The following is a 24,418-nucleotide window of genomic DNA, read 5'->3' as shown; positions in this document are numbered from 1 at the left end:
ATTCTCTTCTGCAGGATTCAACCAACCCTCTGGGTGAATACTGACAATGTGCAAGGATGGATGCTTTCAGAGTTGAAGTTCCTCTAGGCAGGAGCAGAAGCAGCTCAAGAGGTGTAAGGGGGTTCAGGGTAATTGCAAGATAAAGGATGGATCAAGGAGTCTAGGCTGCTGGGAGATGGTGGTGGGGAAAGCAAAAGAGAGGAGGGAGCTAAATGAGTTCAAAGTAGAAATATCCGTGACCTGGAGATTTCCACCAGGCTAAGAACAGTTACTGAGCAAGGGAGTGGTTAGGTCACTATGATATTTTAACTTTTTATTAGAAGATTTTATCTTATTATTATTAAAGATTTTATCTATTTGAGAGAGAGAGAGAGAGCGAGCATGGGAGTGAGCAGTGGGAAGTGCAGAGGGACAAGCAGACTCTGTGCTGTGCCTGGAGCCTGACGTGGGGCTCGATCCCATGACCCTGAGCTGAAATCAAGAGTTGGACGCTTAACCCACTGAGGCCCCCAGGTGCCCCTTATTTATCATTTTAAATTTATTTTTGAAGATTTTATTTACTTGACAGAGAGAGAGAGAGAGAGAACAAGCAGGGGGAACAGGAGAGGGAGAAGCAGGCTCCCTCAATGTGGGACTCAATCCCAGGACCCCGAGATCACGACCTGAGCTGAAGGCAGACGCTTCTCTGGCTGAGCCTCCCAGGCGCCCCTCCTTTATTTTTACAAGATTTTATTTTTTTAAGTAATCTCTACACCCAACGTGGGGCTCGAAGTCACAACCCGGAGATCAAGAGTCACATGCTCCACGAACTGAGTCAGTCAGGTGCCCCTAGAGTTATTTCTTGTGTAAGCCAGTTGGAAGATCAGTGTGGGGTGTCTAAATCCATGATTCAGAAGTGATGCAATTGATCTTGATGTGCAGGGTCCAGGTGTGTCCACACCTCTGGGTAGGAGATGGAGGGTGAGAGGAAAAGGTCACAGGACAAGGAACAGGAACCAGGGTGTGGGATGGGCCCAGAAGAGTTAACATACTAGGCCTGACTGCTATCCTTTATAATTCCTGCTTACAAGTTTGGTCCTTGGCTGCTATCTGGAAACTTGGATTTCAGGAGGGTTTCTACCACTCCCAGACCTGTAAGAGTGGCTCACTGTGCCTGAATTGTTTGTACAATCAATATGGTTTAATTGTGCTTTACTTCTGGAACTCTGGGATCTGGGGATGTGCCAAGCAGACGGTGCCTACATAGCCAGCCCCCAACCAAAACCCTGGGCACTAAGTCTTGAATGAGCTTCCCTGGTAGACAACATTCCACACATGTAACAACTTGTTGCTGGGGGAATGAGTACATCCTGTGTGGTTCCACTTCAAAGTCCCCTCAGAAAGTTTGAGCCTGGTTTCCTCCAGATGTTGCCCCTCTATCTTTTCCCTTTGGTAACTTTGCTTTGTATCCTTTAGCTGTAAGAAATCATAGCCTTTATTAGGATTATCCTGGGGTCTCTCAATGCAAATGGGTAAACAACACAGAAGCTGGACACTTGGAAGAATGGAAGTGTGGAGGAAGAGAAAGGCAGGCATCAGACTTTTTAAGAGAATGGGTAGTAATGAGATGATTAGATGATCATAACCAGGAGGGTGAGAGGATCACATGAGCCTCAACAAAGTACGTAGGGGTTTCACCACGAGGGGAAGGAACAAGGACACCAAGGCCACATCCTGAACACTGGTTTGCAGGGCAAGAACTACCCTAGTGCCCCTACTGGGAGGGTGGTGGGGGGAGCAGGCACAGGGGAGGATTAACCCTCTGTCTGCTCTAATCTATACACCTCTCTCTGTCTACATCTATAGTACATCAGGGTTTTCTAGTATTTCATGGTCAGTAGCAAACTACTTGCAGTAGCACGCTGGTGTGGGGTGGCACCATAGTTGGGCACTACCATCTTTTACCATACTCCAAGTCCTCAAGAGGTGTAAATCAGTGTTCCTCTCACCTCCTGCAGCTCTGGCTTCTCTTGCAGAGGAAAAAACAGTGCTAGCATGATTGCCAGCCAAAAGGTAGAAATTACCTGAATATGGCACCAACGGTAGAATGGCTAAACTGTGGGCTATTAACACAATGGAATATTACGTTGCAATGAAAACAGTTCACAGCCAAATGCAACAATATGAACTAATCCCACAAACAATGTTGAGCAAAGCTAAGCACAAAAAGAATATATAGTGTATAATTCAATTTATATAAAGAACAACAAAAAGCAAAAGCCATCTACGCCGTTTTAAGTCAGGATAGTAGCTACCCCTGAGGGGCAAGGGGATACTGGAAGGGAGTTATGGAGGGGTTTCTGGGGTACTGTTAATAAGCTGAATCCCGAACTGGGTGCTGTTTACAATGATGATGCATGTACTTCGCTGTATATATTGTACTTCAAAACTAAAACAGTGCTATTCAATGTATTAAGTGACAAGAGCAAGTTTCACCGTAGTACATATACTGTGAATCCATCTTGGCTGAAAAGCACATGGCTGTACAAACAATGTCAGGCAGAATATACCCCATAGTGTTGACGATGGTTAGCTCTGGGTAATGGGACTGTAAATTTCCTTTTCTTCTTACCTGTTTTTAAAAACCATTTCCATACTGCCCATATTCTTTTTTTTTTTTAAAGTAAGCTCTATGCCCAATGTGGGGCTTGAACTCACAACCCTGAGATCCAGAGTTGCGTGCTCTGCTGACTGAGCCAGCCAAGAATCCACACTGCCCATATTCTTTCTAAATGTATGACTTTTACAAAAACAAAACAGCAATACCTATTTCCATTTTATAAACTGCAACCTGCAAGGTTCCACATACCCACTTTGGGACAGAGCAATGCTATTAAACACTGAGGAATGGAGCAACCCATAAAGAAAAAAACTTACAAAACCATTTCAGCACAAGCACTGAATTGCAATGTTGGGATTTGCATTCTCATCAACAATCCTGTGTGAGTCTAGCACTGAAGGATTACCAGGATTAGGCGAGCATCAGGATTACAGAGGCACACTCCAGACATCTAGTAAACATGTTCCCGTCCTCGGTACTGGGATGACTGTCAACCAGCCACTGGAATTCATTACAGTGTTACCTGGGGCCCCGACTTCTCACACCCCCTCAAGACTGGCATTCTTTCCTCTCTCCTTCCACTTTCAGACTACTCTTCAAGTCTGGAGGCAAAGGCAAGGCTTACTAAATGGGAGTCACTCTAAGAAAGCCTTATTATTGAGCTGAAATATGCTTTGGCCTCGCAGTGCTACTTTGTTTCTTTATGAACCACAACATGGACATCAGTGCATTTTAAAGCATTTCCTTAAAATCAACATTCATTATGAACTGGAGTCAGAATCAGGTTTATTTTGACATGTTTCTGAGCTAAACCTGAAAACATTTTTACCAGTCAGCCAAGTTCGTTAAATATGAGCCAAGCTGGAATTTAAAGGACACCCACACCACTGGCTCACAGCTCTGCACCATCACTGAGAACAGACACCACATTAGATTCATAGTCTCCCCACGTGCTCTTGGGAGCCAGGTTTATAAATGTCTCAAAACCACAAGTTGGCTTTTGCTAACACTGGCTCTGAAAAACACAAGAACCTTTGCATCACTCCTCCTCAGAAGTTTGGGATTATCCCAAGACCAGTGCCTGGGACCTGTACCTCTAGCTTCCCAGTGCACACTAGCTGGCTGCCTGGCTGCCACTGGCCTCCAAGCCACTGTTGCTCAAAGCTACACTCCCTGGCTTCCCTCACTTGACCAACTCCTAGTCAGGGAATACCTCTTCCAAGAAGTTGTCCTTGTGTCTCCTTCTTGGGAGGAGCTAGGGCAGCCTGCTCTGAGCAAACCCCAATTTAGCATCCTCAGATTCTGAGATTAACAGTGCTACTTTACTTCCCTAAATTGACTGCCAACTGTATTAATACTTATCTTTTAAAAACACAGTTGAGGGGCGCCTGGGTGGCTCAGTCGTTAAGCGTCTGCCTTCGGCTCAGGTCATGATCCCAGGGTCCTGGGATCGAGCCCCGCATCGGGCTCCCTGCTCGGCCAGAAGCCTGCTTCTCTCTCTCCCACTCCCCCTGCTTGTGTTCCTGCTCTCGCTGTCAAATAAATAAAGTCTTTAAAAAACAAAAAATAAAAATAGAGTCGAAATGGGTAAAGTGACATGCACATGTGGGCTCCTAAGAGAGCTCACTCACTTTGATTACTTTATCCCATAATCTCTCCCAATAGTCACAGTTTAAACCAGCTCTGAACTAATAGGGCCGGGGCATCCCATCACACTGCATCTGGGCATGATTAGACCCAAGTGATTAGCACACAGCCGTGCAGAAGGTGCAGCTTCTCTTTCAGACAGATAACCCACAGAGACAGGGACAACGGCCATGTAAAACTGAGACACAGAAACAACACACACCCTTTTCCTGTATGCTAGGAATAAAAAACTAAGTCTTAGTACTCAAATCAGCCAAACCCATAGGAAATTTGAATCTCTGTCTCCGTTTTCCCCTGGATTCTGTCCTGCAGAAATGCCCCCTCCCTCCTCTTAGTCCTCTCTCCCTTTTCCTACAGCTGTCACAGCCTGGACGTACTGGATTTGGAAGGATGGGGAAATGGAAAAATAATCCAGTGAAAACTTTACCAAGGCCCTTTAAGGAGGGGGCTAGATGAGGTGAGCTGGCTGTGCTATTTTCCTAAACCTGCTTATCAGAACTACCTACGGGCTCCTCTACAGAACTTCAGACTCGGACTCGAGGTGTGGGGTATGGGAATTTGTACTTTACAAATGCTACTGAGCAGATCTGGAGAAGAGATTTGTGAACCATTTCTTGAGAGAGACTGGGATGAAGTGGTAATTCCTGTGATAATGGCTTTCCAAAACACTGTGCCACTGGAAGTAAGGTCCCTTTATACCTTGTCCTTTCATATTCCATGTAGACAATTTCTTCAGTAAATGTTTTCAAATTAATTCCCCACTCATCGTCTTTTCTTGTAGAGGAACCTCAGCTAGTATTTCTGAAATTGGAAGGGTCACCATTGTACTTTGGGCTGGATAACCGATGATGTGGCACCATCGAGCATAGTGTACAATTTTGCCACCCTGGCCCTTACTCTTAAATGCCAGTGGTGGTCCCTAGTCACTGTGACAACCCTCACACATCCCCTCATACTCCTAAATGCTCTCGGGATGTCAGTTCAAACCCTGATTAAGAGCCATTGAGCTGGATTAACATTCCTGACCCCTCTCCCTACCCCCTGCTAAGTCCTGCTTTTTCAGGGGGAGACACGGTCTAATCCAACAAATGAAGTTAGGAGTCAGCCCTTCCCTCTCTCCTCTTTTACACCTGCCTGCCCACAGAGGGAGCATTTTAGCCTGAGGCTTCCAGCTTGGCCTGTGCGTGGCTGGCTCAGTCTCCTCAAGATGCCAACTGCAAAGCACCCTAGTGGGGGACAAAGGGGCTCCCAGCTTCCTAAGCACCTACAACAATCAATCAATCTTAGGAAAAATGTTAGAAATTAGTTACTTTAGGGAATATAAACATAACCATAATTCCATTCCTATATTTAAAAGGTCTTTCATTATGTTTCTTTCTATGGTAAAATGATACTACTATTTAAAGAGAAAGAACTTTGACGAACATTTTTTATTTAACAGTTTTATTCTGTCTTAGAATAAAAACCTTGCTTTAATATTGTAAGGTGCACTGCAGGTATGCCATGCTGCCAGTTATTATTGGGGCACCAAATGCCTTAGTCAGTGACCCAGAGGGCTTGGAAAACACGTGAATTCATACTTTCAGAGCACGTAGAACTGGTATTTACAGCTTTTCTTGAAACTGGCCCGGGACATCTCAAACAGTCTACGTAGGTATTATCATAGCACTTGCTTTGATGTTCAGAATGCTTCGGAAATGTGTTCAATATCATGATTTGTGGGTCCTCCAAAAGGTTTTGTTGTTAACATGCAAGCAAACAGTATTAAGCAACATTATCTAAACTACGGCTGCCAAGTACTGGACCTTAAACGAAACCAAATTACAAAACATTTCCTTGTAGAGCTATACAAAAGATATAAAATTAAAATTAAAAATATCAACCATCTTTAAATATTCCAATTGTCCTACAGTGCAGTTTTCCACATCTTTATCACTATTGAATACTTTAAGGAGAAAGTTAACAAAAATCAAAATAGATAAAAATATTTAAATCTTTGGATCCCTTTATTCCATGGCCTTCATAAAAACACAAAAGTGGCCAGATTTTTTTTTTCCACCCTAGCTTAAAATATCAAAAAGATTTACTAGTGATTTATAATTAGCAATGAACTCTATTACTGAGTCATTTGTGGGCCATGGGCCCAAGGACCAGTGTTAGGATATCTTATAGGTTGCCAAAATAATTTCTAGCACTCTGAATCCTCTTGAAATATAATGGAATGAATCAAGGTATCACGACAAAATTCCAGGCATATCAGGAAGAACAGGTTAATCGATGCCCAGTTTTATTATCTTAAAAAAGGGGAGGGTGCTTATTTGAAAATACAGCTAAGTATATTCTTATCTATGATTATTTACATTCATATACTGAAAATATTTATTATTTGGACAAATCCTGTGATATGCCATTTGTTAAAAAATGAAGCTCTTACAATGAGTATGAGTAATTTATCCTTTTCAGATTATGGAAGAATGTATCAAATCTTCATTTATGTTCCAAACATTAAAAAAAAAAAAATAAAAATAAAAAATCTCAAGCCTGGAAAGCTATGAAAAAAGACCCACCACCCACAGCTCTGCTCCTCAGCACATCAACTTCTGCAAGGACACAGTATGTTTGCTGACTTTAAAATGTTTATTCTTTAAAAAATTAGTTGCTTTTTATACAGCTATACAAAGTTCTTAATGTTTCTTTGGCAATGGAATATAATGGAATTTTACAACTATATAAAAAAGATACCTTTGCCTAAGAAACAGTATTTACTGTGTGTACATAGTTGACTGACAAAATTCTCTACCATCCAGCACCCTAATTAATTGACCAAATAAGCTACCTCAAAGGGGATATTACAGGATTTCCAAAAAGAAAGAAAGAAAGAGAGAAAGATACAGACACACACGCGCGCACGCACACACACACACACATACACACACAACCTTCTGTGGCTCAAAACACAGTATCACGGCCCTATCTGCAGGCAACTTACAATAATTGCCAAATACAATTTAGTGATAAGAAAAATCCTTTCAGTGATGAAAAAATACTTATAAGTCCCATTGAAGTACTGCTGTAGTTTAACTATACATAAGAAATTACTTAACCTTCTGCTATCCAAATATATTTAATGCTCATTTTTTAAGATGAGCCTTCCCCCCCAAAAGTAACTGCATTGTATCTTTGAAATTAAGCAGAAAAACAAACAAACAAACAAACAAAAACCCAGTGCTGGTGACAAATATACAGCAAATTCACTTCTTCATTCTTCTCAAAGACTGAAACCAATTCTCAGGACCATGAAGAGCTAGAAATTCACCTATTTTCAAAGACTTGTTTGTAGACTATGCAGCAACTTTGTTGTCTTTCTAAAAAGGAAAAAAAAAATTAGCTCATGTTTCAAATTATCGGTTTATTAAGTACTTCTAATTTACTTAAGTATATTTCCCATTACTTTCAAATATACCCTCCTTTTCCTTTCATGTATAAATCCATTTCACTAATTTCCAGGAAACATTTTATGACTTCCACACCCAGCAGTAGCTCATTATTTGTTAACTGCATTTTCCAGTTACTAGAGGTTACAGCAGTGGTGTGGTGTGGGCTGGTTCCAGCAAGAAGGCCCCTAAGATACAGGCATACCTCACTATCTTTGGTTGCATCTTAATAATTTTTAAACACAATGATTTAAACCTTCAACTTAGCAGTCAAGTTCATCAAATACAATTGACAACATACCCTGGAAAAGGATTAATAAAATCCTGAAGTCTTTGATGTCTTTACTAAGCAATAAAATATCCAGACAGTAAAATAACATTTCTCTCCAAAGTTTCATGCCAGGAGAAAGCAATGATTTAGAAATTCATTTTAAAAGGATAACTTTTAAATTCAAAATAAGTTCTGAAAATCAGAGTTGACTGGGTAGTAATTTTTAAAAAGTAACCAGGGAAAAAACAAAAATCTCAAGGAGCCTCTAGCTTTCCAGTGAGACTAAACCTAATCAAAAGTCCTGTACATAACACCAGAGCCAGGGGCTACTGTTTTCCTCAGGACTAGTTGTTATCACATTCCTGATTTTTATTGCTGATTCTCATCCTGACTGTTAGAAATACATTATTTCCTATGTTAAAGACTTAACTTTATCTGTGTATACAGCACCAAACCATTTGTGCAATGCCATTAAACTGGATACATGTGGCATGGTGTGAACTGGTGCAGAAAGAAATAAACTGAAGATAATCCCACCCCACAGTTCCCCACCGAAGCCAACCTTCACATGCCCCGATTTTTTTTTTTTTTTTACCTTTCAGAAAGTTGTACGATCAATCCAGACCTACTTTAGGGTCCAAAAGCTGTGGTTTTCTGAAAGGTAAAAAAAAGAAAGCAAGAAAGAAAGGGAAAGAGAAGGGAGGGGGAGAGGGATACAGAGAAGTAGAGGGAAAGAGAGGAGAAAATAAAGGGGGAAAGGGAAAGAGAGTACCATGCTGAGTCATTTTGGTTACCTCTTTGTTTCTGGACCCTATCTGAAAAAACAGACTCAAATGGAAGGTAATCTGTCTCACCTACCATGGTGTTTTATTTAACCTCCTTAGCAGCAGCATATAAAATAGGAGCTGACTATACTCTTATTACACACCCAACTTGATCTCCTCATCCCCCAACCCCACAAAGCGCCACAGGACCAAGCTTAACACAAATTTATCTTTCTAACATTATCCTTAAGGAAAACTAGGCGAGAAGTCAAACAGACTAAGTTTTGGCTTTACTAGCTTGTACCCCGATCAAGAGAGTTAACTTCTCTGGGTCCTTGGTTTCCGATCTATTGGGGGTAGGGTGAGAGAGAGCTTATAGTTCAGCTGGTATTTTTGAGGAGTTCTAAAAATCTATAATCCCACTTTGCCCATGTTTTCATTAAACAACCAGACTTGCTTATGCTCACCTCAAAACTAGTGATTCATGCCAACAGAACACAAAGAAGAAAGCCAACCCATTACATGAAGGCTGCTGTAAATGCCAATGACCTCCATTTCTCTAAGAAGTATTAGATGTAGTTTTAGAAGGGAGTTTAATCCTTGAAGGTAAATTTCCTTCATGTAATAGTGATCACTCACTCTTTCTGCCTTTAAAGGTACCAGGTGATATGATTTAGAAGACATAGAATGCGGAGAAGGTCAGGGCTCTAGTGCCAGACTTCAGGGTCATTTAACTTTGGAATGGACAAGGAAGGACTAGCCACACTGATGGACCTTCTGCCTTACTGAAGGCTGAAGTAGTGTATTCCTAATCAAAATGCTGAGCACTTACTTCAAGCCCACTATGGTTCCATGTCCACTGGAGGAAATGAAAATAAAATACACGTTCACTAATGCCAAGAGGCTCATATCCAGCTGGAAATGCAGAACAAAACACATGAAATACGGAACATGAGTGTATTTAAAATGTGTGATGAAAGCAGATACCATAGGAGTCAGAAAAAGAAGAAATCAGTGTAGGAAAGAAGAGAAGTTTCCAAGGACAGAGCAAACCTTGGACAAGACTGTGAAGGGTGTGAAAGGGAACCGCTTGACTTTTAGCTGTGTCTATCTCTCCACTGGACTAAAACACCAAGAAGGCTGGGACTGCATCCGTTTTGCTTACCACTAATATCCAGCACAGTGCATGCCATATATGAAGAATGCAATATGTCTGGTCAACAAACGAGGTCAAAGTCGGAATCAAGGACAGTGCATATAAGCATTGACCATGAGTCAACTTGCTTGAACCAGACAGCTTAAAGGGCAATGAGAAATGGGGCTGGAAATAGCAGTGGGATCCGCACAGAGTAAGAAGAGCAGGCAGTACAATGTCACATGAGAACCTTCTTACCACCAGGGCAATATCTAGGGCCCAGTCAATCTATGACGCCTTGAAACACCCAAGCAGAGGCTAGTCGGACTATCTGTCAAGGATACACTAATGTGGGTAAAGACTCATGCAGACAACCTCTACAATGCACTCTAATTCTGCAATGTGTGGGATAGGGGTTTTCACTGGAGGCTCAAAATGACTGAACAGTGAGACAGAGCTTCAGAAAGTCTGAATTAATAAATAAATGCATGTACCATGCACTCGGCAGTTATTCAAAGGCTTACTGATGACTGTCAGGTAACGGGAAATAACAGTCCAATCTTGTAGACAATATGACCGCGGTTTTGTCAAGTATCTGCAGAATTATCATGAAGAGGAGTATGTATATTCTGTTTGTTTACAAGGGTAGAGTTAAACTAAGACTGAAGATATAGGGGAAAAGATCCTCACCCACATTGTGAAATCCTACTAATTAGACCATCCCTGGGGTGGGATGGATGCTCTTAGTAAAAGTAAGCTGCCAGCCCCTATAAGGGATACGTCAGGACTCCCGGCTTGGCCAGGAGCTCAGACCTCTCAGATGCTTCCCAACTCTGAGACTTTAATGATCTTTAAAATGTGTATTTGATAAAATGTGTATTTGATTTGTTTCCAAAAATGTAAAAACTGAGGGCCTGAAAGGTTTAACGACTCAACTGAAGTCACATTAGCAACAATCACTAGAATTCTCATCAGGATCCAAGTTTAATTTAAATGTACTTTTTCCTCAAGCCAAGTTGAGTCAATGTGGTCTTCAACAAGGAGCTGTCACAGGTTCTTCAATAGGTAGCTGATATGCCTTAAGTGAGGTAAAGAGACTGAATGTCTGCAGACCAATCAGTGGGTTATTATGGTAGTGGGCAGGGACATCGAATAGGAACAAATGTGGTAATGTGGAAAGGGGCTACGCCACACTGTCAGGCAGTGTGGATGCTGGGGTGGTGGGAAGGCAAGAAGATGGTAAGGTCATTTTGAAGAAGGGCAAGTTTAAGTTAGTCAAAGGACATAAAGCAGATAAAGATGGAGAAATGTAAGTGGAAGCACACAAGGTCCAAGCTGAAAACTGATTAAAAGCTACGTATCAACAAGCTCACAAAAGGGAGGAGGAAAGAAAGGGGAGGGAAGAGAGGTAGGGACAAGAAAGAAGGGGGAAGAAGAGCAAGCACAAACATCAGCATGAAAGCTTTATTTTTTATTTATTAATTTATTATTTATTTATTTATTTATAGAGAGTGGGGGGGGGGTCAGAGGGAGAAGCCGACTCCCCACAGAGTGAGGAGCCCAAAGCTGGACTTGATCCTGTGGACTCTGGGATCATGACCAGAGCCTAAGGCAGATGCGTAACTGACTGAGCCACCCAGGCACCCCGAGCATAAAAGCTTTTAAGGAGCAAACCGAACATTCTAGGCAGAAGGAATGGGTGAAAAGGTCCTGAGATAAGAATAAGCTTGGCACTGAACAAGAGCAAGAAGGTGGTCCACATTTCTGCAGCAGACTGAATATAGAAAAGGGGAGTCTCAATGGCAAAAAGGACAAGAGCCAGTACAAGACTTCTGAACTGGAGAAGCAGATCATGAAGTGTTTACAGGCTGTGTTGAGGAACATGTATTATTATTATTTTTAAAGATTTTATATATAAAAAAAGATTTTAGTAATCTCTACACCCAACATGGGGCTCAAAGTCACAACCCCAAGATCAAGAGTCACATACTCTACCAACTGAGCCAGCCAGGTGCCCTGGAACATGTGTCATTTTTAAAAAGAAAAACAAAACAAAAACACCCCAAATAACAGTATTTTTAAAAAACTAGAAAGAAAGATTCCAAGTTGGGTGGGCAGTTATCAGTGTCAAATACTTCAGAAGGGTTAAGGGCAAATATTTGAATTCTATAAGCAAAAGGCCCCACTGGCAAGGGCAGTAATAAGAACAATAATAGTGACAAGCAATGGGCTCTCCCAGCTAGAATGGCAATTTTGCAAGTTACAAGTCCTGCAGCTGCTGCACCAGGCCACGGCGGCTGAATAGCCTGAGTTAATGACTTGAAGCTAATTTTCAGCAGTCTTGGCTGGATGATACAGTATCAGAGGTGTCAGAATTAACAGACCAGACCCCAAAGCCACTAACATCGATCCTTCAAGAGGGATCTCAACAATGGCCACTTTCAAGTAACGGACAATAAAATTCCTGCCAGCAGGTCTTCTTGTTTCCAGCTGCCCTTTGTTCTAGTAGATCTCTTTACAAGAGGATTTTGATCCTTTCTGTGATTATATAGCCTTCCTCTCTACTGAACCTAAAAATCAATAAACTAGGAGAGTGACACTGACTTCATCTACCGACTCCTTTCAATAAATTAACTACACATATAAACAAACTATACTGAGCTACATAGTTTTCTAGCAGCAGTTCTCAAATGCCAATATATCACAATATTTTCAAGGCCAAGGTAAAATAAGAAAACCAGGGAAAATGCAGTTGGATTTTCCATAAAAGTAAATTAAGAGCACTGACTCAGGAACAAACTTACTAGGCTCACGAACCTGCAGCATCACTTACTAGCTGACCTTGGACAAGGTATTTAATATCTCTATACCTATTTCTTCTTCTGTAAAATGGTGATAAGAACAGAACTATCTTATACAGTTACGTTAGATTTAGAGTTAGTATGTGAAAAACATTTAGAACAATGCCTAATACATGCAAAGTACTATATAAATGTTGGCTGCTATGGATGCTTTCCATTCTGGAGTATGTCCTTCCTAGACTCTTTTGGTGTGAAAACACACTTTGTAATATAAAATAAAGGTGATATGATATAGTTTTTGGTATAAATACTTTAGTAATCCCCCATGCCTCCAAAAAAAAGAAAAGGAAGGAAGAACAAAAAAAACACCCTAAATCAATTTCTAATACATTTTTGGGGGAAATTTTACTAGTCCATGAAATCTAAAACTATGGTTCTACAATAAAAAAGACCCCTTCCACCCCAATCTCATTTCTATCTCTTACTTCCTCCAATTGAAAAGAAAACAGTTAAAAACTTTGGACTCATCAGCCGAGAAGTTACTGCTCCTTAAAATTATATAAACAACCTAATCCCCCACTGAACAGTCAAATTGGAAGTTATACAAATGTCTTAAAAATATTCACTCAAAATAAAACCATTTTGAATTTCATAAAACTGCATGCCAACCCCAAAGCATGTAATACTTACCCTGTACTCAAAATCTGCAAACTCCCTGCCCCCACGACCTCCTCTGAATCCACCACGAAATCCTCGAGGGGTGGTGAAGGTACCACCTCTGCCACCACCACGCCCTCGGCCACCACGGAAACCAAGACCTCCTCTGCCTCTATACCCGCCACGGCCACGGTTTGGACGAAGTGGGATTCCAAATGTTTCGGCATTTAATCTTCTTTCTTCAGCCCAGGTTGGTCTCCGTTCTCTGTTATAAGAACAAATCATCTCTAGTGTATCGGGTTTAAGAACATTTTCCAGCAAAACAATGTGGCACGAATTCCCAAATTAAGGATAAATAAATCCTAGATCAAATAAAAATAAGCACCTTATCTAAGTCATCACAAACTGTCCATGGCAGTATGTTCCCATAATATTCTATTAAACTTCATGTGAAAATATGACTGGTGTTAGTTTCTTTCATGAATACAGCTGATGAAGCAAACATCGTAACAGCCCCCAATATAATGGGAATTCAAATATAGTAGGATTGGCAATTGACTCTACTCTCCCCTCAGCCCCAATGTGAGAGAGCGCAAAGCCAGGAAAGGGAACTCTGTCTCAGAAAGCTGGGAGAAGGAAAGTAAGTCCAAGTCTGCTAGGAAAGTAAGGTCCTAGTATGCTCCTAGCCCAATCCCTGGACCTGATGTCAGAAGCAAGTGTTTAAATTGCTACTGCTGTTGTCGTACAGCCCAGTCCTACAGCAGGACTCAGATCAGATCATCCCCCTCCATGTTTACGCTGAAGCAGACAACTGCCACCAGGTGGCACCAAACTACAGAGAGGAGAAGGAAAATTTGGAACGGGTAACAGAAACTCTAGAACTCCTGTTATGCTGGCTCCTTTAATTAACCTGACAATTTTCTGGATCCACATTTGCTGCGATATGGCGAAGTTTTACTGTATCAGCAAACTTCAAAGTAACATTAGCATATTTGGCCGTGACTTCATTTGAACTACACTGTAGAGGAGTAAAGTAAAAGGTCTTACTTAGTTGTTAGATGAATGCTTTTGTTTTAATTACGAATTTTTTTTTTTTTAAGATTTTATTTATTTATTTGAGAGAGAGAATGAGATAGAGAGAGAGAGCATGAGACAGGGGAGGGTTAGAGGGAGAAGCAGGCTCCTCGCCGAGCAGGGAGCCTGATGCGGGACTCGATCCCGGGACTCCAGGATCATGACCTGAGCCGAAGGCAGTTGCTTAACCAACTGGGCCACCCAGGCGCCCTAATTACTAATTTTCAAATGTCAGTGCATCCCTAAACAAAAGTATATGGTTATTTCTTCTTCATAAGGAGTAATGTTACTGAAAATTTTAGTACGGATTATTTTCTTTTAGCAAAATAAAACATTAAAAAATTGTAGTCCTTAGATATTTTTAAGTATTCATTAAACTATTTGTGAATTTATAGGAAATCATTTCATACTTCAACCTCCCAAGAGCATAAGAGAAGCTTAAAAGACTGTACCTATTATCATCACAAGAAATATTATCAAAGAAGGATTTGGTTTTGTCATAATAGCAATTAGGGCCAAGTGGATCTTCTTCATCTGCATTTCCTTCACTGTTTTGGGTATCAACTCCTGAGTCTCCTTTATCTTCACCATTTACAGGCTTCTCCTGCTTCTCAAGTTTATCTTCTAGTGAAAAACAAGCACATACCAGAAAGTCAAGATTTTTATTAAACATCCACAATTCACAAGCCAAATAAGAACATTTTCTGAATAGAAAAATGAACTCACCTTTCAATTTAAGTTTATTATGAAATTCTCTGTCTATTTCCTCCTTGTTAAATTGTGCATTTGCACTTTCAAAGTCAAAGTCTTTCTCAAATTTCATTGGACCATCTCGTCGAATACCAAATCGTCCCCTGCCACCTCGATGACCCCCACGCCCTCTCCTTGGAGCTGAAGGAGCACCTGGAACTATGTCAATAAAGGAAGAATAAGCTGGTTTAAGACAGAAGCTATTACAATGGTCTTTATTAAATGGGCAACAACAAAAATGCTTCTTAAAAGTCTCTATACACATTACTATATTTGTAGTTTTTTTTTTTTTTAAAGATTTTATTTATTTATTTGAGAGAGAGAGAATGAGAGAGAGCACATGAGAGGGGGGAGGGTCAGAGGGAGAAGCAGACTCCCTGCCGAGCAGGGAGCCCGATGCGGGACTCGATCCCGGGACTCCAGGATCATGACCTGAGCCGAAGGCAGTCGCTTAACCAACTGAGCCACCCAGGCGCCCCTATTTGTAGTTTTTATAAAAATAAATTGGGATGCCTGGGAGGCTCAGTCGATTAAGTGCTTGACTCTTGGTTTTGGCTCAGGTCATGATCTCATGGGTTGTGAGAGTCTGCTTTCAGATCTTCTCCTTGTCCCTCCCCCCACTCACACACACACTCTTTCTCTCTCTCTAAAATAAACAAATCCTCAAAAAAAAAATTAAAAAAGAAATGAAATTTCACTAACCTAATACATAGTGAACTGAGAACAGTACACATGAAATTTATACTTATGGGGTCCAAACTCATACATGTTTCTCACAAGTACACAACCAAACTGTTTTGAAGACTTCTATAGTAATTACTGTCATACTCCTTGAGGGAGGGGCTCTGCTCTGCTTATAGTTCTAATTCCTACAAAGTGCCAAACATGTAGTGGGTTCTCAAAATTTAGGAAGTCTTCCATGAAAGTATCACAAGAACCAAGATTTATAATAAGAAAATAAATGAACACTAATAAGCACAAATATCACAGAAAACAAAAAGCACCACCACGTCAACTACTCCAACCACTTCCTCTTTCACCTTTCTTGTCTCCCTCTAAATGGCTTCATATTATTCAAATCTTCCTGTATCTACTTTCTCTATTGTGCTAAAAGGATTTATGAAGTATGATAAAGCAATAGCAAAATAGCATAAATTACAGTAAAAAGTTGAGAACCCAAATATCCAACACAAGAGAAAGAGTTAAGAAAAAAATAAAAGAGGAATATGGAACAGTAATTCATGTGAGTTAACAGAAACTGAGCACAAAGGAGTATGAATTCAATGATTATAATTATGTGAAATGTTTAATATATAGTGACAAAGATCAGAAAGTGACTACACAGTAACAGACAGGTTATGTTCAGTGTTTGCTGAAGTTTTGCAAATTGCACACATCTGAAAAAACAAACCACAAAAACCTACAGCAGCATATCCAGACACTTAAATCTAGATAAGCAGGATGTTTAAAACATTCAACTTCACTATTAAAAACACCTTGGCCACAAGCCAGGAAGTAAATATAGCACAATCTTTCCGTCTTAAAAAAAAAAAAAAAAAAAATTTTAAGTATAGTCAATGTTTATAAAATCGTTAAGAAAAAAAGTCTGAAAGAATAGTCATTGTTCTGTTAATGAACCTTTGGGGGAGCAATTTTGAAGCGCACTGTAAGGTACTTTTATTTATTACTTTATATGATTTTTAAATGATGGTAGTATGGCAATTATCTTATTTTGAGAGAGAAGTTCTCTTTTCCAAAATAAAAAAAAGTGAAATATAGCAAATCAAACCAAAACCCCTGAATTCCACGGGACATAGCACATACAGCAATGTACAGGAGAAATTCAGTATACATTTTCTGAAATTAAGTGAAAGATCATTTTCTATTATCTAAATAAGGTGATTACACCTTGCCTTTATTTTTTAATTTGGACGTTTAAAATAATAAATTTATTCTCTGGTAATATATTTGAAAGTATTGATAAAATAAATGAATCTGGGGATAAACGTTATAGATTACAAAACACAAAGTGTACGGTCTTATTAATTCAATAACCATGAAAGAAAATTAAAGTTCTTGAACAATTACTTAAAGGAAAAAAAACTCAGGGCTTAAATAATTATAATGAGAAAACCTCAAACCTTCGAGGTACAGATAAATCCACTCTTAAAAGCTCCCGAAAACAATAAAAATTTTATAATGTTAACCAGAAACTGACATAAAAACGTAAAAAAATACAAAAGATAGTACTAAAGAGGAAACCACACAACAATGTAAATATAAGTGTATAAATCTTAATGGCAGATAAATTCAATATACTGAAAGACAACTGCCTCCCATCGAGTAGAGTTTATTCCAGAAATGTAACAGTGATTTTTTTTTTTTTTTTAAAGATTTTATTTATTTGACAGAGACACAGTGAGAGAGGGAACACAAGCAGGGGGAGTGGGAGAGGGAGAAGCAGGCTTCCCGCTGAGCAGGGAGCCCGATGCGGGACTCGATCCCAGGACCCTGAGATCATGACCTGAGCCGAAGGCAGACGCCTAATGACGGAGCCACCCAGGCGCCCCGAGAGAGAGAGAGTCTTAAGCAGACTCCCTGCTGAGCAGAGCCTGACATGGGGCTTGATCCCACAACCCACAAGATCATGACCTGAGCCAAAATCAAGAGCTGGATGCTCAACCCACTAAGTCACCCAGGTGCCCTGCAGGCTTTCATTTTTTAATAGTAATTATGCATCAAATGTTCTTTTTAATTGAGAAGCCCAGAATATGGCTTTCAGATTCAGGTAACTTACCTATTTGTCTCTTGCTATCATTTCTGAGTTGCTCATTTTCTGGTCTTGAAACTTTGTGTACTTCAGCTATAAAAGATATACAAAATCAGGAATGAGCTCAGGACACAAAATCAAAAACTTCCGTAAAGTTCAAAATGGGAAAAACAAAGGAACCCAAAACAAAAGCAAAAAATCTATACCCCCACCACCATCACTACTTTTGAGTCAAGTTTGAAAGACTGAACATTCTATCAAGTTCAGTTTAAACCTTCTAGGATCATTCATATACAGTAAATCTTTTCAATAAAAAATAAGGTGAATGGAAAATGTTGATCAGTCAATTAATGAATAGTAAATAGCTAAAGTTCTACCTCGCCTGTGCTCTTGATTCTCTATTGCTTTCTGGCTGGTAGATGGTAAAGGCCTGGTTGATACAGGGCTCCTTCTCCCAACAGGTGCTGGAGCAGGTAAGTGGGCCGAGGCGGTCTGTACTGCTTGTTCCATGGTTGGGCTTTTTCTCAAAGGGTCTAACTGAGGGCTTGAACGACCTAAAACGTAACCAAAAGATAAGAAACTACCCTATCCTCTGGGGATTTCAAAATTATCTAGACCCTCAAAAAAAAGGTCTACAGTTTTATTTCTACCAATTTAAATCCTTAGCACAAATCTGAATTCATCTACTTACTAGACCAGAGTTTAAAAGGGGGTTATCTTTAGTGGGCTGGGTCACTAGGCTAGGAAAGAAACATTGAAAAAAACCCCCAAAACCCCAACAACCAACCAACCAACCAACCAACCAACCAACCAAGGGAACTTTTTCTGTATTTCTACCTGGTGGAATAAGATTTAAGTAAGTTTTTAAAAAATTTGCTGCCTGGGCAAGACTTCCCAGGAATATTATCAAAGATCATGTTGTATGCAGGTAGGATGCAGGCTTTCCCCAATAATGACAACCACAAAATTATATTGACACTTCAGCCATTATTTCCAGAGGCTGTAACCTAAAATTTTTAGTACTTTCTGAAGATATGTCCAAAGTGGTACTTTTTATATTTATAGGTATTATCTCCATTACATTTCCATTATAAAGGAAGTAAAGAACTAGAAAGACAGGTGAAGTCCTTCAATACCCTAGGGGCTTGGGAAATTTTATGTCAATACTCAAAGGCCAGCAACAAATACACCCTTCATAAAATAACAGAGTAGCCCCATATTCATTTCTGGCCATTTGAAAGATCTTTTGGAAGCTTCTGCTAAATATGAGTTGTGCACTTACAAATTCCATTTTTCCTTTTATGAGTTCAGAGCCTGGTCACAGTACAAACAGAAGAATATAATATCGGATGCTCCCATCATGTTTTGTCTCTATGTATGCTGTAAATCTCTTCTCAAGGTGCTCTCATATCTCATGATATTGCATGGGATATGTTTTGCTTAAGAAAATTATGCTCGTTTCATGTAAAAAAAAAAATTCCAAGTACGCTGCAAATGTTACTCCCCACCAGTGCAGAGCTGCACAGGCTCCGACCACTGGTGAACTGGTGAGTGCTGACAATGCACTGGTTATTATGCACCAGATGCTTCAGGGACCGTTCATTAGCAATTTTCCCACGTTTATAGTTATCTAAAGTACGTAATTACAAATGTGTATCACCATTTCCAGCCATTAATGCCAAAGTTTACTCTACCATTAAGAGAAACAGTGCAATGTTCCCATTGATTATAACGGGAATCATGGTGGTTTGTAGAAGTTCTGGCCTATGAGAAAACATTTTGTGATCATTTATCACCTTGTACAGGGATTTACTTATAAAACAAGTGCTAAGTTTTTTGAAAAGCCTATTGTTCAATTTTATAATATGACATTAAATGATCTTATAAATTTCTTTTTCTTTCTTTTTTTAAAAAAAGATTTATCAGGGAGAGAGAACATGAGCAGCAGGGAGGGGCAGAGGGAGAGGGACAAGCAGACTCCCCGCTGAGCAAGGAGCCCGATGTGGGACTCTATCCCAGGACCCTGGGGTCATGACCTGAGCCAAAGGCAGATGCTTAACCAACTGAGCCACCCAGGTGTCCCCTGCTGTGTACTTTCAAAACCTTTGTGACTGAAGTCTCCTAGTCTTATTGGCAGCTGTGTCATCCACAGGGAAATACAGGTAATGCTAGATATACCATTAGGATAAACACAGAAGCTGGTTTCGGCATAATAAAAACACAACCCCCTGACTTATCTGCACATTCTTACCAGTTCGAAGAAGACTCTAGGTATTTTGTTAAGTTCAGTTTTCACTGATGAAACTTAAATGCAGGGTCCCAGACTTTCTCCATTACTGCTTTATATAAATATATCTTTCTTATAATATGTACTTGAAGAATTTAAAAATATTTTAATCTATTTAAAATTTATCTTAGTCCGAAGTATGAGGGAAGGAATCTAGATCTATTTTTCCCAAATGATCAGGCAGTTGTCTGTCCCGATATCACTTATTGGATAGCCAGCCTTCCTCTACTAATTTAAGAATATCTTTATCATGTATTAATCACTTATTTATATTTGGAACTATTTCTGGCTTTTATTCCTGCACTGCTTTACTTTATTATCAAGTAGGTAAGCCCTATGTCATTACTTTCATTTGAAAAATATGTCTAACTATACTTCCATGTTTATTTTTAAGACTGTGTATCTTTTTAATTAAGTTCTCCTACTATTTCATGTGGATTTATTAAAAGTATAGTAAATTTAATTAATATGAGACACAAGGTCTTCCTAATACTAAATCTTTGTATCTAGGAATAAGATTGGTTTCTCTGATGACCTCTGACTTCTTTTATGTCCCTCTACTACATTTTGTATTTTCTACAGAGGTTTGCCATATTTGTTATGTATTTTATATTTAATTTCTATTTCTTATTATGACATCTTTTATCTCCATTACATAATCAGTGGGTTAGGTTTTAGAACAACTATTGCTTTTTATACGTGTGAATTTAAATACCTCTAATTTCAGTCCTTTAGTTCTAGGTTTTTCAGTGAATTCTCAACTGTCAATTCTCAATTGCACTGGCAAATAATACCAATTCCAATATTTATGCTTCATATTTCTTTTCATGTGTTCCTGATTTAGCTAAAAATTCCCAGAATGATGCTGAGTAGTAATGATAACAGGCATCCTTATGATTTTAGTAAGTGCTTTAATATTAAGGTTAATGTTCACTATTGATTAAAAAATAATTAACATCCCACACACTATGCTAAGGGCACTGCATACATTTTAAAAAATGTAATTCTCACAATAAGTTACTTACCCATAGAGCCCCATTTTATTTTATTCTTATTTTTTAAGGTTTTATTTACTTTAGAGTGTGTGAACGTGAGTGGGGCGGGAGGAGGGAAAGGGTGAGAAAATGTGAAGCAGATTCCACACTCAGCATGGAGCCCACTGTGGGGCTTGATCCCCCAGGACCATGAGATCAGGACCCGAGCCAAAACCGAGTTGGCCACTCAACCAACTGAGCCACCCAGGTGCCCCTTTTATTTTTTATAAAGATTTTATTTTATTTTATTTATTTGACAGAGACACAGCAAGAAAGGGAACAGTGGCAGGGGGAGGGGGGAAGGAGAAGCAGGCTTCTTGCTGAGCCAGGAGCCTGATGCGGGGCTTAATCCCAGAACCCTGGGATCGTGACGTGAGCTGAAGGCAAACGCTTAATGACTGAGCCATCCAGGCGCCCTTATAAAGATTTTATTTTTAAGTAATCTCTATAACCCAACACGGGGCTCAAATCCACAACCCCAAAATCAAGTCATGTGCTCCACCAAATGAGCCAGCCAGGTACCCCTAAAGTCCCATTTTATAGTTTAGAAAACTAATGCTTAAAAAGGTGAAGAATTTTATTTAAGAAAGAATTCTTTTTTTTTTTTTTTGAGAATTTATTTATTTATTTGACAGAGAGAGAGAGCACAAGCAGGGGGAGCGGCAGGCAGAGGGAGAAGCAGGTTCCCCGCAGGGTAAGAAAGAATTCTTAAAAGAAAAAAAGACCCAAAGACCTATAGAGAAATATACACTTCTATTAACCTAGAAAAAAGTCTGCCGTGTATACAACAAAAAGTAATTATTTGTTATTTCTGAATAGTGGGACTATGGGGTGTTTTTATTTTCTTCCTTATACCTACTATATTTTCTAATTCACCTACAACAAATCTTTAGAATGTTAAAAAATTAAAAATTAAATATTTTAAATCAATATGAATGACTATTTCAAAATATCTAAAGTGAGATATATAGGATTATGTTTAGTATTAGCTTGATTTTACCCTCAACAGCTTTAAACAATATTATCCTGTGATTATAGCATCCTTCTGAAATGACTTTACATTGTTTTATTTAAAAGTGAACATCCATATAAAGCAACGAGCCAATAACAACCACTTCAGGGGTGCCTGGGTGGCTCAGTTGGTTGAGCGTCTGCCTTTGGCTCGGGTCATGATCCCAGGGTCCTGGGATTGAGCCCCACGTTGGGCTCCTGGCTCAGCGGGGAGCCTGCTTTTCCCTCTCCCTCTGCCTCTTCCCCTGCTCATGCTCTCTGCTCTCTATCTCTGTGTCTCAAATGAATTAAAAACAAACAAAAACACACAACCACTTCAGCTGCAGATAAAAAAGATACAGACTCTTGGGGCCACCGAAGATTATAAAACTGGCTGGTAGAAAAATAGATTTAAAAAAATTAAACAGGATCCTTTTTTTTTTTTTAAGATTTTATTTATTTGACGGAGAAAGACACAGTGAGAGCAGGAACACAAGCATGGGGATGGGGGGAGGGAGAAGCAGGCTTCCCGCCGAGCAGGGAGCCCAAAGTGGGGCTCAATCCCAGGACCCTGGGATCATGACCTGAGCCGAAGGCAGACGCTTAACAACTGAGCCACCCAGGCGCCCTAAACAGGATCCTTTAAGAAGCTAATTACAATGCACATTGCCAAACTCCAAGGATTCTGATATAGCAATTGTCAGGATCTACATTTTTAAGAAGCTCTCCACATGATTTGGTTGTGGGTGGTCCACACTTAGAACCACTGCTCTAGATCCTGTGAGGATGCTAGGAAAGATCCAACAGCGTAAAGAATAGTTTGGTTCTTTAAGCTGCTATTTCAAGTTCATCAAGAATAGTTCATTTTCAGTGGTGAGTCTGGGACTAATTTGATATATTTAAGTATTATATACAAGTCATATAATTGCCTTGCAAGAAAGTTTCAAACTTAGAGAATGTTCACTGGTTCCCAGTTTTATGATCTCAGAATTGCAGAGTCTAAATAGTGGATGTCATTCAATAATATACTTATTGTAACAGCAACTAGGAGAAAAATCTTAAAAGGACCAAATAGAAAGTATACATGTGATTTGCAAGCTGCAAAAGCTCCTTACATTCAAAGAGAAAGACAAAAACGACTAAAGATGTTAGGAATGGAAATATATGAAAGAAAAAACAGCTTACCTTGAGATAACTGTGTTTTTAGCGATCTTGTATCCTGTGTAAAGGCAGAACCAACTGCAGTACTTTGGGATAGGGTACCACTGTTTGATGTTTCTGTTCCAAAGGATGTCAAAGAACTTCCAGCTTTAAGAGATTTTTTTTTAAATGACAAAAATATATATTTTTAAATTTAAACCTTTCAATTATATAAAGTAATACACCATTTTAACGATGATAATAACTTGCCGCCCCTCCCCCCTGCAACATGTGTGCAAATTAATAATCCTGGAAATTAATTCTCAAAAATAGTTTGAGAAATCTTTTACACTGTATGGAAAAAACAAACCAATATATACTCCAGCATCCTTGGATGCAAACAATTTTTTAACAGCAATACTGTCCTAGGCAGTTACATAGATAGGACAGCAAGGACTGATGTCAGATAGAGAAGTAGCAGAAACGGTACATTCTACACCAGTATTAAGGTGTAATTATTTTAATACAGAGTATCTGCACAAACAGCCAAATTAGCAGAGAGGTCTATGAAGAGCTTGTCCAGCATTTCCAAGGAGCCAATGGACTACAGTTCATTTTAATGCTTCCCTCCAGGATGGTACCATGGGGCTGCATTTTGCCTAAAGCAACCACAAAAAGTCTGGTAACATGAATAACAAATCCCTAGAAAGGGCCCAAATTCTTTGCTATATGAGCTTATGTCAATCTCCTCTAAATGTCTATAGTCCTTACAGATCATTTCTTATGCTGTGTTCCCTTCTGACTTAATATTTAATTTATGTAGGTTTTCTCCAGCAGGAACTATTTCAGTAGCCCTTCCTCCCCCACCTCTAAATCCAATCTGAAGATGGCAGTCAGAACGATCTCTTGTGAAATACAGATATAACCACATTACCACAGCGCTTAGGACCCTGTGATGGCTTTCCACTGCCCTTAAGATAAAAAGTTCAGATTACTTACCTCAGTTTATCAGGCCCTCCCCTTATCTGTCTACTTCTTTTCTCACCACTTTCCCTCTTTTCACCA

General features: G+C 39.6%; 1 protein-coding gene across 5 annotated transcripts in view; it reads right to left on the bottom strand.

Moving 5' to 3' along the window:
- Positions 1–6,864: 6,864 nt before the first annotated feature.
- The window catches only part of LSM14A (LSM14A mRNA processing body assembly factor), a 56,804-nt gene continuing 39,250 nt past the window's right edge, over positions 6,865–24,418 (bottom strand). Inside the window, exons 4-11 of one of the 5 annotated variants that reach the window (XM_045869873.3) lie at positions 23,399–23,521; positions 18,280–18,456; positions 17,930–17,995; positions 15,109–15,291; positions 14,835–15,003; positions 13,342–13,573; positions 8,547–8,605; positions 6,865–7,611 (exon numbers count right to left, since the gene is read on the bottom strand). In XM_045869873.3, coding sequence (XP_045725829.1) covers positions 8,582–8,605; positions 13,342–13,573; positions 14,835–15,003; positions 15,109–15,291; positions 17,930–17,995; positions 18,280–18,456; positions 23,399–23,521 — 974 coding nt within the window. In that variant the 3' untranslated portion in view covers positions 6,865–7,611; positions 8,547–8,581. Of the gene's footprint in view, positions 7,612–8,546; positions 8,606–13,341; positions 13,574–14,834; positions 15,007–15,108; positions 15,292–17,929; positions 17,996–18,279; positions 18,457–23,398; positions 23,522–24,418 lie in introns of all 5 variants that reach the window. The other 4 variants (XM_045869870.3, XM_045869874.3, XM_045869872.3 and 1 more) reach the window with 4 other exon arrangements.

This window comes from Mirounga angustirostris, unplaced genomic scaffold (assembly GCF_029215605.1).
Source record: "Mirounga angustirostris isolate CCGP_5_RB_7025 unplaced genomic scaffold, mMirAng1.0.hap1 SCAF_16, whole genome shotgun sequence".
Lineage (NCBI taxonomy): Eukaryota > Metazoa > Chordata > Mammalia > Carnivora > Phocidae > Mirounga > Mirounga angustirostris.
This window is presented reverse-complemented; position numbering and strand designations above follow the sequence as displayed.